Source organism: Sarcophilus harrisii, chromosome 2 (assembly GCF_902635505.1).
Source record: "Sarcophilus harrisii chromosome 2, mSarHar1.11, whole genome shotgun sequence".
Lineage (NCBI taxonomy): Eukaryota > Metazoa > Chordata > Mammalia > Dasyuromorphia > Dasyuridae > Sarcophilus > Sarcophilus harrisii.
In genome coordinates, this window is record NC_045427.1 from 492475968 (window position 1) to 492491121 (window position 15154).

Genomic DNA, 15154 nt, shown 5'->3' on the forward strand with positions numbered 1-15154 from the left:
CTAGCTGCCCTTATTTTATATCTATACTGTATATATATATATATATATATATGTATGGTTTCTATCTTCCCCATTAGAATGTAAACTACTTGGGAGCAGTGTTGTGCCCCACTCCCCCATACTCTCAATCTTTATACTAGTGTCCCCAGAGCTTAGCATAGTACCTGGTACTTAGTAATCACTTAATAAACATTTGATTGATTGGTCAGTATTTCAATTTGTTTCACTATTGCTATTTCTTTGTTATGTATTACAAATGAAGGCTTTGTTGAGGTAGTGGAACTAAGGAATAACAATGTAAAAAGAATGAAAAAATATTACATTTTAGAAATATTACATATGTGTATATGCACATGTATGTGTGCATATATACATATATAAATACACAGGGTGTCTGAACAGTCATAGGGCAATAATGAAAAACAGCACTAGGACTTTTGGGATTTGTGTGTATGTGTGTGTGTGTGTGTGTGTTTGTGTGTAGGTATGGGCACCCAAATCTCTGATTTAGAGATGACAAAACTTCATTACTAGATCAACTTCTCCCAGTGAGTAATAATGTTGATTTTAATAAGTCACCATTGTGCATAAATTCATTTGCTAAGCTTTTACTATTTTAAGTTAGGAACTATTCTGGGTGCTAGGTATTCTGATACACATATGGTTCCTTCCCTCAAGGAGCTTTTACTGTTATTTTTTCTTATGGGAAATGAACATTAAAAATGCCCTTTTCTATTTATTGCTCTGGATAGGCTTTAGGACATTCTTCATTTGCTTTTAAAGGTCACCATTAAGTCTGTGCTTTTTCACTCACATGTCATTTCAAGGAAATCATTGCAGTGTCTTGCTATTTCATGGTTTCTAAGTGGGCAGTGTAGGCATATTGCCAGGACCATACAGACAATGGGAAATTTTATGCTATAAAGATTCCCAAATTATTATGAGGCATATAAAAATGCAAGTAACAATAGGCGAGATTTTTAGCTAGGACCCAAATATTCCCAAAAGAGGCAACATTCTAGTCTAGTCTAGTCTAGTTGTCTTCATGGTGGAGGTTATGCCTTGTAATTCATATAAACAGATGAAACTCAAGCATTTGGCAAACCAGTCCTGAATTCAGTCCAATTCAACACTTATCAGACCAAATATATGCAAGGCAGGTGTTCCCTATACCAGTGAAATAATAGATTTGGGCCACAAAAGAAAGTGTAAGGCACTATTCTAGATGCTGAAGACAAAAAAAGAGAAAACTCAATAGTTTTTGCCCTCAAGGAACTTATTTCTGTTTAGAGGAAACTATGTATACTATAGGCAAAATGGCACAGTAGATAGTGAATTGAATTTGAAGTCAGAAAGACTTGGGTTAAAATTTAACCTGACATTTGATATGAGGACAAATCATTTAACTTTCCTGAGCTTCCATTTCCTATCTGTAAACTGGAGATAATTAATGTTAGCTTTTGTAAGGCTCCATTGGGACAATTTATAAGTAAAGTATTTGGTAACTTTAAGGTACTTTGGAAGAAATGTCAGTAATTAGGTAAATATCAGGGAATTCTATTAAGAATCCTTAATAGAATTAAGGAACTGAATAAATATCAGTTCCTTCATTAGCAACTGAGGGAAAATCAGGAAATACTTTGTGGATCCTAAATATCTTATACAAGAAGGAGCATCTGCATTAGCACTATGTTTTGAGGAAGATTGGGAATTAAAAAGAACAGAGAAAGAGAATTCAAGCTACAGAGGATAAACTGTGCAAAAGGCACAGTGAGGGGAGGTAAAATGTCATGTTGTATAAGGAAATCTGCTAGCAGACCAACCTAACTTTACATGAGGGAAAGTAATATGAAATATAACAGAAAGGCAGGTAGGAGCCTTGCTGTGGAAGACTTTAAATATTTCTTTGTTATCAAGTTCTTTATGCCTTCTCCAACCACTTCTCCTTGGTAGATGCCAGGGAGATGCCTTCCATATTACTGAAAAAAAAATCTCTTTCCTCTCCCCTCAAAATTCTTCAATATATTCACCCTCCCTAACTTCATAGGATCATAGAAGGGACCTCAGAGGCTATTTAGTTTAACATCTTTACAGATAAGGAAGCTGAGGCCCAAAGAATTAAAATGACTTTTCTAGTGTTACACAGGTAGTAATCATCAGAGATGGAATTTGAGCCCAGAGTTCTTTTCTAGTCTCTGAGAAAGAATGTGTACGTGTGTATATATACATATAAATGTATATATGTATATATATGTATTTGTTCCAATTAATCCCTTTACTTGTGCCTTTGATTCCATCTTTCCTTGCCTTATCCAGGAGCTTGGTATCCTTTTTTTCTCATTTGAAATTTCATTCTAGCTGCCTCATCTCTGAGCCTGTCATATTATTCGGTTCTTTCCCACAAGAGGGCGGCGTTTCCCTTTGATACAGTTTATGACTTCATAGGGTGGTGTGATTTCAACATATAAAGTCATTCTTAGGGTTTCAAGACTGTGAGAACTCAAATTGCAAAATGGAGTTGTAATATACAAAAAGAGTGTCTTCAACAAGACCAACAAATAGCTTGAGTTCTTAAAAGTTGCTCTTATCACTCATGAATAGTAGGGAAGAAAGCCTCCATAGTTTCCCTTCTTCTTAACCAGATTTATTGTCAGCTCTTGGTCTACCTTTTTAATGTACAGTGTATAAGCTTAATTCCATTTGCTTGATTTTAACACTTTTTAATCTCTATTGGCAGCTATAACCAAAGCCATTATTTTTCAAGAGGGACTGATGGAGGCTTAGTGATCCAGGCAGAAATTTTTTTCTGAGAGGACACCAAAGACTTTTAACTGCATGTATAAGATTAGTTATACCAGTTTTCTTTCTATTTTTTTTTGTTATGTCCATTATTCCAATGAAGGTTTAAAACTGCTTATGAAAAATGTGGAAGAAAAGCAAAGAAGGGACAGCAAAGATTTCCAAGTCAATCACCTTAAGAGCAAGAGTTTCTTCCAGCTGAAGAAAGTTTCTGTCTAAGCTGGGAACTTAGTTGTATACTACTATGTATTGAATGGTACAGTTATAGGTGTCATAGGAGATAAGCAATTTCTGATAGAAATGAGAGGGGTCAAGAGTCCTTCAGCCTCAGGAAAGCGGAATTTCATTGTCTCTCCAGTCAGTTCTCTGTTCTGAGTACAATCTTAGGGAGTTGGATGAAACTCCTGCATTTGCTGCTTCAGAGTCCCAGAGACACTGGGGGTTTCCAGTTTCTTAGAAATGTTGGGGGGATGTGTAAGGGAAAAGCATAAAGAAAACCAAGTTTTATTCTTGAAGTCACTCTGTCCTCAGTGAGTGTGCCTTTTCTGCCTCCTAGAGTAAATGTTTCCAGGGAGTGCTAGATGTTTGTAAAATGAAACATGAAGTTCAAACTCCAATAATTATAAGGATAAAGAATATTGTAACAACAAAGAAAACTCCAGGGATCTTGTCATCTTCATAGTGAAGTTTTATAGGTTAAATAAATCACTTGGAATCTAGGTTCTCATCTCCTATCAAAGTCTCTGCCTTTCAAACAAGCAACACCCTTTGGATTGGAATAAATACGCACAGTTTCCATTCTGAATGTACTCTAGTCATCATTACATCCTATATAAGGTCTTCTTATTCCCTCTGAAATTGTGCGGAGAATGCTCTCCCCTCGTAAAGGACTAATAGCAGAGGTGAATCCCCTCACCAAACCCTCAAGGGTACAGTCCAACCAATAAATCTCTCTGCATAGAAACCCATCTTGTTTCCAAATCTATTTCTTCTCAACTCAGATGGACTATTATCTCAACTTTTCCTTATTTCTTTCAATATTTCAACATATATTATGGGTAAAGATCAAAATTATGTGGACTATATCAGATAGAATATTTGTTTTTGAGTAATGAGACATGTAAACTCTCAATACTTCATAGAGGAAGGGATAAAGTAAAGAAAGAGAATAATAGACCAATATCACCAATTCATATATGTTTTATAAATTTAAATAATACCCTGGGAATATAGCAGTATAACTTAAAAATTATTCACTATGATCAAGTTGGATTTACTTAAAGGATGCAAAGATGTTTCAATATTAAGAAAACAGTTTAATCATTTTATAATAAAAATATCCTAAGCCATATGATTATAGCAGCAGATGCAGAAAAATTCTTTGTTAAAGTATAACACTTGTGTACAGAAAAATTAGAAAGTACACTAATAAAACTTTTAAAGATATTACAAAAACCCATTTATCTGAAAACAAAGATTAGCATTATATGCAATGGGAAAACACTGGAATAGAAGAAAACACTATTTCCTAATAAATACAGGTATAAAAATATTCCTTTTTCTGTTACTATTTATCATAGTTCTGGAAATACTAATAATATCAATGAGAAAAAAAATATTGGCATCAACCTGGGCAAATAGAAACTCTCTTCTTGTCTCCAATATACTAGTGACACACAGATGTCCTAAAGGTGTTGGTCTCATAGAACCAACATAATCTCTGAGAATTTCTCTAGAATTTTGATCGCATGGTCAGCAATAGAAATTGACATCATTGACAGCAGTAGAAACACATCATTTTCCTGAGAGAGACCTTGTCTATTATGAATGACAATTTAATCCAACAAACATTTATTAAGGGCCTATATAAGTGGAAATGCAAAGTTGGATGATGATTCCATTATGAAAAGGCATCCATATTTAAATAAAAGAAATTGAAGGAAAATTGTTGCACCCAATAAAGTACAATGAGATTCAGTCAGCTGTACTATTGAGACACAAAATTTAGACTCTTGTAATGCCTATAGCTATGCTATAGCTATAGCCTATATACAAGAATATAGGCACAATTATAGCTATAGAGCTATAATCATGAGTTATGCTCCAGATACCTTCACTGAGTGGCAGGATTTTGCAATTTTTCTTTTCTTTTCTCTTCCTTCCTTCCTTCCTTCCTTCCTTCCTTCCTTCCTTCCTTCCTTCCTTCCTTCCTTCCTTCCTCCTTTCCTTCCTTCCTTCCTTCCCTCCTTCCTTCTTTCCTTCCCTCCTTCCTTCCTCCCTCCCTTCCTTCCTTTTTTCCTCCTCCTCTTCTTTTTCCTCCTTCTTCTTCCTCTTCTTCTTTCAAAGAGAAATTCCTGAATGTCTTAGTATAATGAAAGAAGAAATAATTTTTAAAAATCCACTATACATTACGAACTGAAACAACTGGGGGAAAATCTTTGCAATAAATTTCTCTGATAAATACCTTATATACAAGTTAAGTAAGAAACGAATTCAAATTTATAAAAGTAAGAGCCATTCCCCAATAGAGAAATGATCACAGGATATGAATAGGAAATTTTCAAAGAAGAAATTCAAGCTATTAGTAAAATATGATAACTCACAAATAATCTAGAAATGTGAATTAAAACAACTTTGAGGATCCATTTAATACTAATAAGACTGACAAAGATGATTAAAAAGGAAAATAACAAGTACTAGGAGAAGTAAATATAATACTGCACTGTTAGTGGAATTATGAATTGGTCTAACCCTTCTGAAATGCAGTTTGAAACTATATTACTAAAGCATATATAATTTTTGTCTCAACTATGCCACAACTGGGCATATCTCTAGACAGATTAAAGAAAGATAAAAAAGAGACCTGTATGTGGAATTATTTTTATAGCAATTTTTGCATAGTATCCAAGCTTCATTACAAAAATGTTCCCCTAGGTGTAAATGGTTTAACAAATTATAGTGTGAAATAATACATTGTTGTGCCATAAGTAATGACAAAGTGGACAGTTTCAGAGAGTTTCCCTGAAAACTTCTATGAAGTGATATAGAAAGAGAACAATTTATACTCTGGCAACTATCTTATGGAGAAAAACAATTTTGAAAGTCTTTCGAATTCTTAGAACAATGATAATACATGATTGCAGAACCTAAAGATGAAGCATGCCTTTCATCTTTTAAAGAGATGATGATTTGAAAATGCAAGAGAGGCCTATGTTTTTGGGGTGTGGTTAATGTAGTAATCTGTTTTACTCAACAATACATGCTTTTATTAAGGGTATTATCTTCTCTGTCTGTCTCTGTCTCTGTCTGTCTGTCTGTCTCTCCTTCCCTTCCTGCTCCCTCCCTCTCCCCTATTTGTTCAATAGGAGAGAATGAGAGGGACAGAGTATTTATAAAGATAAATAAATACATTCTAAAAAGCTACATTTTATTGTGACTACAAGTTAACAAGAATATAGGCACAAACAAAATAGAATAAAATAACCAATATGCCAGATTTTGGAGTCAAGAGGCCTCATTTGATATCACTTGATAGATCTCTATGTAGCTGAAGCCTTGGTTTTTTGTAACACTAGAATTCTTTGTTATTTAAATTTGAAATGATTTGGCAGATTTGGGAATGTGAATAATCTTCACCATAGATTATGCTATTCAAAAAGTGTCTCAGTATTGTATCTCAAGGAAATGGGGTAGCGGTGCTACTGTTTATGGTTTTAGTGATGATATATTCTATAATAGTTCCCCAGTTTTATCAGAGATGAAAATGACTGTATATATTTTCCATTGGCTGATTTATCAATATCTGCCCTTACAACAACCTCTTCAATATTAGAGTTTATTGCTATATATTGACAAATAAATATACTATTCAATTTAATTACTAAGGAAAGATAATGAGACTGAATGGAGAGTTAGGTTTGGCTACACTTTTCAATCTATGTATAGAAAAGTGTGGTACTATGAATGCAATCATGACCCACCCAGGAACCCTATTTCCTGTTCGAGAACAGCAGTACATCTATATTGGGGCTGTCAGACAGAGTAGGACTGAGTTGTAGGCTTCATGGTAGAATCAGAGATATTTTATCCAACATGTTGCTTCAAAATTTGCTGTGGCCAATTGTGGTCTACATCTTCTTTGGTGAGAACCACTTGAACATGGGGACTGAACTACTTTTCAAGGATCAGGAATTAGATATATGAAGAACTGATTTTATGTGTTAAAGATTTCAGACAAGCTGAGTGGAAAGAGATTACAATTTCTTAAACTGGGATGTTCTTGACATACTTTCAATCTATAATGTTAGAGTTTCAATCTTTTCTGTCTTCTCTTTCCTTCAGGAACAAGCACAGCTCAGAAGGTCACCCAAGAACCATCAACAATGTCTGGACAGGAAGGGAAGAATGTGACTCTGAATTGCAAGTATGAAACCAGTGACCCTAGTTATTCTTTGTTTTGGTACAAACAGCATGATTTTGGGGCAATGCTGCTTCTTATTCGACAGGATTCCTACAGCCAAAAGAACCTGTGGAAGGACCGTTATTCAGTGAACTTCCAGAAAGCTGAGAAGTTCATCAATCTCACCATCTCAGCTTCTCAGCTAGGGGACTCAGCCACGTATTTCTGTGCTTTCATAACACTCACAGTGATGGAAGTGATAAGAAGAGCCAATACAAAAATACCAATGCTGTGTAGGTCTTTCCCACCTGCAGCATAGACCCAAGTGTCAGATGTGTAAACCCATACAGAGAGACAGAGACTGTGGCAGAATACCCCAAAATACAGGGTAAATATATCACAAATAAATCCAATTTATTTTTTTAAAAAATGACTTCTTCCTTATTAAAGTGAACAAAATTTAGAAGCCAAGCTGCTCAAAAACATTCTTATCCTTAAATCTTCTGCTCCATATAAAATAATATGGAATATTTGGCTAAAATTAAACTTACACACACATATGCATACATATGCATGCATACATACACAAACTCAAACAAACACACCCTTTCTTTTTTACTTGCTGATTGAGTTGAGATTCCAGATTGGCTAAGAATGCACAGAAACTCATACTGGATTCCTATCTTTGAGTCCTAACTGTGAAATTTACTATCTTTGTGATGGTAGACAGTAGTCCATTGATTGTTTCTACATATCCAAGTTCTCCCCTTGCCCCAAACTCCAATCCCGTATTACTTTATTATTGAATACATTCATCTATCTGTCCTGTAGACAATCTCAATCTTAATATGTCAAAAAATAAACTTGAGTTCTACACCTAGTTTTATTATTTATTTTATTATGAATTTATTATATTATATATTTATTTACACATATTATTTATTATAATTCTAATTTTATTTCATGACCCAAACACATCCTACCCTCAAACTTTTCCATTTTATGTCCTCACTATCCTTTCATCACTCAGGTTTATACCTTTGGAGTCATCTCTCAAATCCATCTCTCAAATTTCACATCTAAATCAGCTTCCCTCTTGTCGATTCTACTTCTATAACATCTCTTTCATCTGGATAGCACTTTATATGTATATTCACCTCAGTTTTAGGGAACCTGTATTCAGGTACAATTTCTGACTTTCTCCCTATGTGGGCCAGTCTGGGTTTTAGAACTGAGACTTGATTTACTCATCTGTAAAATAAGGGGATGCCTAGGTTTCCTTACAATTCTTGATAGAAGATGGATGGCATTATCTTTCAAAACTGTAAGTAAGGAGAGGATTGATCATGAGAGATAAAACAGAAATTTAGTGTCATGAAATTGAAAGTTTTTGCACAAGTCAAATGAATATAGCTAGGATTTAAAAAGCAAAATGTTGATTGAGGGAAAAAATCTTTCCATCAAATATCTAAGATACACAGAAACTTCTATAAGATCAAGAATTATTCCTCAATGGAATTCATGCAAGGAAAATGAATTAGATGAAGAGATGTGCTGATTAGGTTTAAACATGCATTTTTATGTATACTCTATGAAAATTGTTCATCTATAAGGAGATCTGGAAAAAATAGTACATATGGATGTGATTTGGGTTTAGAGCTGAGAAGGAGGAGGGAGTGAGAGACTGAAATTCTTTGAGGAAGTTTCAAAGCTATTTTGTTGATCCAAAGCCTCTCATGAAACCAAAAGTTTATCTTTTCAATATTAACATCTTACTTATTTTATTATATGGTAATAATATATCTTTAAAAAACTGAAGAAGAGTTCTACCCAGAAGGCAATGGATTTGTGTTGGGTGAAGAAGCTGCAAGACATAATAAGGAACCCTGAAGAAGAATAGGAGGAAAGGACATGACCAAGAAATTTGTTTCACAAGAAAATGGTGAGAATGAGGAATTATGTTGCTCTACTGGTATCCTCCTCACATTGTAAAAAGGAAGGTAAGGTCTCTAATGAGTTAAGTGGGTCTCTTTTGCGTGTCAGTTCCATAGTAGGTATCCCTGCTGACACCGGATATTGGATAATTCAAACTAATCAAGAGCTTCCCTTGTAATCCCTATTAGAAAGGCACATTTTCATGTCTTGAAATATAGACTACTTCATAAAATGTGGGTCATATGGTAGATACAAAGTAATAAGAATCTTTTTGTCTGTGGACTACTTAGCTTATCAGTAGCTGAAAAAATATTACCCATTGTATCAAAATCAATGACAACAAAGAGACTGTCTTGTTTCTTTTGGATAGGGTTGATGATACATAGTAAGATAAAAGGAAAACCATAATTTTTTATTACATCACTAATTAATAATCTCAGTTTCTGACTCATTAATTTCTTATTACTAAACTATTCTTACAGTTTCTGCTCTGCTCCCATCCTTTTCAACTATCGGTACTTTCCTTCTAAGTCTGCCTTGTATTCTGTATTGGTCTTCTAGGTGCCTATTTCTGTATATATTGTCTTTGTCATTATTCATTAGGATTTATATAGTGCTTCAAAGTTTATGAAATTCTTCACAAATGTGATCTCAATTTATTTTACAGATGAAAAAACTGAGAGTGAGAGATGTCAAGTGACTTATCCAGTATCACACAGCTTGTATGTATCATAGGATGGATTTGAATTCAGATCTTTCCTACTATAGATCCCACATTCTATCCACTGTTGCCTATATATATCTATATAGTACTTTCTTAGTAGGCAGGAACTCTTTTTGCCTTTTCTTTGTATCCCTAGTATTTAACAATTAATTCTCACTATGTAGAGAGCACTTAATATGTGCTTCTTAATTGATATCCACTAAATTCTATTTTCGCAATTGGAAAATAATATGGCAGAAACTAGGCAATGACCAATAGCTAACACCATTTATCAACATTAAGGTTGAAATAGGTTCATGATTTAGACATAAAGAGTCACACTATAAGCAAATTAGAAGAACAAAGGATAATCTGCCTCTCACATCTGTGGAAAAGGAAGGAATTTATGACCAAAGAAGAACTAGAGAACATTATGAAATACAAAATGGATGATTCCGATTATATTAAATTAAAAAGATTTTGTACAAACAAAGCCAATGCAGACAAGATTATAAAGGAAGCAGAAAATTGGGAAATTTTCTTTTACATGCAACGATTCTGATAAAGGCCTCATTTCTAAAATATATAGAAAATTGACTCAAATTTATAAGAATAAAAGTCATTTTCCAGTTGATAAATGGAGAAAGGATATGAACAGACAATTTTTAGCTAAAGAAATTAAAACCATTTCTGGTTATATGAAAAAATGTTCTAAATCACTATTGATCAGAGAAATGCAAATTAAAATAACTCTGAAGTACCACTACATACCTCTCAAATTGGCTAAGATGACAGGAAAAGATAATAATAAATGTTGGAATGGATGTGAGAAATATGGACATTAATATAGTATTAGTGGAATTGTGAACGGAGTCAACAATTTTGAAGAGCAATTTGGAACTATGTACAAAGGGCTATCAAACTGCACATACCTTTTGATCCAGTCTCTAGTGGGCCTGTATCTCAAAGATATCATAGCAAGGGAAAAGGACCTACATGTACAAAAATGTAGCAGCTCTTTTTGTAGTGGCAAGAAACTGGAAACTGAGTGGATGCTCATCAGTTGGGGAATAGATGAATAAGTTATGGTACATGAATGTTATGGGATATTATTTTATAAGATATGACCATCAGAATGATTTCAGAAAGGCCTGGAGAGATTTACATGAACTAATGCTAAGTGAAGTGAGTAGAACCAACATCGTACACAACAAAAACAAGATTATGTGATAATTACTTCTGATGGATGTGGCTTTTTTCAACTATGAGTTGATTCAGACCAATTCCAAGAGAGTCTCCAAGAGAGCTATCTTAATCCAGAAAGAAGACTATGGGGACAGAATGTAGATCAAAATGGTATTTTCACCCTTTTGTTGTTTTCTTTATCATTTTTTCCTTTTTTGATGTGATTTTTCTTGTGCAGCTGATAGATGTGGAAGTATGTGTGGAAGAAATGTACATGTTTAACATATATTGGATTACTTGCTGCCTAGAAGTGGAGGTGGTGGGAAGGAGGGAGAAAAATTTGGAACATAAGGTTTTGCAAGGGTTTTTTGAAAACTATCTGGGCATATGTTTTGAAAATAAAAAGTTATTATTTAAAAATAAATAAATAAATAAATTTTATTTTCCCTTTGTGATTTTTTTTAGTACAAGTTGGGAATATTTCAGCCATAATTGGTCACTTCTCAAAGTGGGGAAAATCTCAGAGACTAGGTCAGAGTTTTTTTAATCAAGCTAGTCTAATAAATAGACTCCTTAGTCTTCTGAAAACTTAATGGAAATGAAATTGGAAATAAGGTTTTATTGTATAAACACCCAGATGGGTGTTTATTTCCCCAAATGGGTAAGATCACTGAAGCACAGAAAGATAATATGTTAATATAGATCATGTTATAGGACTTCATAATTGCCTTTGTACTTGACATCCAACTGTATTTGGACGCAGAGGTTCTTCTTCAAAGAAGCCTCATCTCCTAATTAAGCAATTGTCATGAACTTCTTCCCATTAAGACTCTTCTCATGAGAGAGCAAGCAGGACTCTTATTTACTCTTCTCCTATATTTAGAAGGTATCAAAAGTGGTCATTTGACCCGCCCCAACCCTTCTGGCATATGATGAACAGAGAACAGAGGGCACATTTTCTTTCTTTCCTTTTTTTTTTAATGGAAAAACATATTTTTCCCCCAATGATTAAGCCTTCATATTTTCTTTCTTCCACTTCCCTTCATTCACTGAAAAGAAAGAAAAAGAAGTACAGAATCTTTTTATTAAATAACCTAAGTATGTTGACCACATTTAAAACTGCATTTCTCATTTTTCATTTTACTATATCATCTCTTTGCCATGAGGTTCTTCTTTATTGATCTTCCAGAATCATATTTGATCATTTCATTGAGAAGACTTTTAAAGTCTTTCAGATGCATTCATTTTTGCAATATTAACATCATGAAGGAATTAAATAGGATCATGAAGAATCAAGCATGACTGAAAAGACCAAACAATAACAAAAATGAATTGTTCTGGTTTTACTCACTTCACACTATGTTCATCCTGATAACTATTCTCACATCTCTCTGAAATCATCTCTTTTTTCATTTCTTCCAGCAGAATAGTGTTTCATTACCTCTATAGACCATAATTTGCAAACCCATTCCCCAAATGATGAGTATTTTCTTAGCTTCCAGTTTTTACCACTTCCAAAATAGCCGCTATACATATTGTTATACCTGTAATTTTTTTTTCTGCCTTTGCTCTTTTTTAGGTTTTAAGTCTTATATTTCTGGAACAAAGGGCATGCAAAATTTAACAACCTTTTGGATGTAATTCCAAACTGTTTTCCAGATATACTTTAACATATTTAACATGTATAAGACTGCCTGCCATCTAGGAAAGGGGGTAGAGGGAGGGAAGGGAAAAGTCGAAACAGAAGTGAGTGCAAGGAACACTGTTGTAAAAAATTACCCAGGCATGGGTTCTGTCAATAAAAAGCTATAAAAATTTGTTTCCCAGAATATCTGGACCAATTCATAGCTTCATGAAGTACTTATTTTCCTTCAACCCCTCAAACATTTATCATTTTATTTTTTGTGAGTTTGTTGGTGGATATAAAGTGAAATTTTAAAAACTTTTAATTTTTATTTCTGTATTCATGATTTGGAACTTTTTTTCATATGGCTATATGAATAGATTGGGTATCTTTCCTTTAAAATTGCCTATTAAATATTGAGTATTCATCAGTTAGACAATAGTTCCATTTCTTATATTTTGAATCAATTCCTCGTATACCTTGGAAATGAAACACTTTTCAGAGAAGTTTGTTTCCAAGATCCCCATCCCCTTGCTTTAATTGTTTGACATATTTTCCTCAGTAATTGACTAAATGGCCTGAAGATGGCAATGTTTCTATTTCTTGAGAAAGACCCTAATCATCATAGTTAACTTTGGAGGGGATTGTTGTGGGTGTTGTTAGGTATGAAACTTATTTCGTACTGGTTGAAAGCTCACTGTGTGTATATGTTTGTGTTCAAGTAAGAGAAGAAACAGTACTACTCAGAATATGCCAGCTACTGTTGTTGGGGAATCCCTGGACAGCAGCTACACAGTATCAGTGATTCTGAAGGGAACAAAGAATGGAGAGCATTTTTCCTCTGAGCATCTCTGTGATGATCCTGTGGCTTCAACTGGACTGTGAGTTGGGGCGTTTATTGGAAAGGGGATCCCTTAGGGACAATCTTCTTAAGAATGATCTAGTCTAGAACTTCTGGGTTTTCCACTGGGAACTGTGGGAAATAAATTTTAGAGAATGATGATTAGAGAATGAATGCCCCATGTCTCTTTTTACACAGGCGTGACCTGCCAGCAGAAGGTAGAGCAGGCACTTCCATTCCTGAGCATCCAAGAAGGAAAGAGTGCCACTCTTGACTGCAATTACACGGACAGTATTGCTGATTACTTTTTGTGGTATCAGCAGTATCCTGGAGAAGGCCCTGTTTTGCGGATAGCAGCCTATTTAAAAAGTGATGTAAAGGAAGGACGATTCACAATCAGTATTAACAAAGGGGCCAAACAATTCTCTCTTCACATCTCAGCCTCCCAGCCTATAGACTCAGGCATCTACTTCTGTGCAGTAAGAGCACAGTGCTTCTTGGGCACCTGCAGTCAGTGCACAAACCCTGCAGCTGGGTTACACTCTCAGTTTTCCATCAGGCAAGGAACACAAAGTTGAGAACGTAACTAAATAAAATTTACTAAATAAAAAGTTCTGATTGTAAAGGGAAATAATTAAAAAGAACTCTGAAGGTGCCATATGAGTTTAAAAATGGCTTAAGGACATTCAGGTGCTTTGAAGAATGGTTACTTAAGGGGAACAAGCCAACATAATATTATACATCCAGAACTGGAAGGGAATTTAGAATTTATCCATGCCAACCACACCACTATATAGATGAGCAAACTGAGTGATTTATCCAAGGTCATAGAATCACAGAGGTAGGATTTAGACTTAGGTTTTATGGTTTCAAGTTTTGGGCTTTTCCCATTAATCTGTGTTGTCTTTCTATGACCTAATCAAATCTTTCAATTTTGAGAATGAAGTCATGATGTCAATTATTTTCCTCCTTCTACAAACTATTCCTTGGTACTATAAGATAAGTTTACATACTGACCTGTATAGAGACTGTTCCTTCCCCCTTACAATGGGAAACAAAGGAAAGGATGCTCCTGAGAGGAAGGTGAAAGGTGTGGTGTGAGAAAGCTCAAGGAGGGAAGAGAAATATCTATTGTGGGGATTGCAAAACAGATTCATTTAGAGAAAAATAAAAGGATTGCCTTGTGGTAATCAAGGCCCAGATGATATTAGATAGCACAAATTTGCAGTGGACCCAGTCAGCACAGTTGTATGACTTCTAGCAACTATTAATAGCACTTTCAGCAGTTCATGAAGTGGAGAGTAGAGTAGAAGGTTGGGAAAATACAAGTACTATAAGATGTAAAATAAGATGTAAAAACAATTTTTTTCTAATTACATGTAAATTTTTTTAACATTCTATTTTTTTTAATTTTTAGATTCAAATTCTTTTCCTTTGTTCACATAAGTTATAAATATGAAGTCATGCAAAATATATTTCCATATTAGTCATATTATGAAAAAAGACCAAAAAATTAAGAAAATAAAAATAGTATGCCTAAATTTGCATTCAAATGCCTTTGTTTCTTTCTCTGAAGATGGATAACATTTTTTTTATTAGTACTTTCTTGGATCCTTGGATCTTTGTACCACTATGAATAGCTAAGCCATTCACAGCTGATCATTTTTG

At 34.2% G+C, this 15154-nt stretch overlaps 2 gene segments (V, D, J or C); both read left to right on the forward strand.

The window, feature by feature from the left end:
• The first annotated feature begins 6820 nt into the window (after positions 1–6820).
• LOC116421014 lies at positions 6821–7517 on the forward strand. The segment is given in 2 exon segments: positions 6821–6940; positions 7141–7517. Coding segments are annotated over 2 exon segments (426 nt in total).
• A 5834-nt stretch (positions 7518–13351) lies between these two features.
• Positions 13352–14831, forward strand: LOC116421173. The segment is given in 2 exon segments: positions 13352–13526; positions 13685–14831. Coding segments are annotated over 2 exon segments (438 nt in total).
• Positions 14832–15154: the final 323 nt, after the last annotated feature.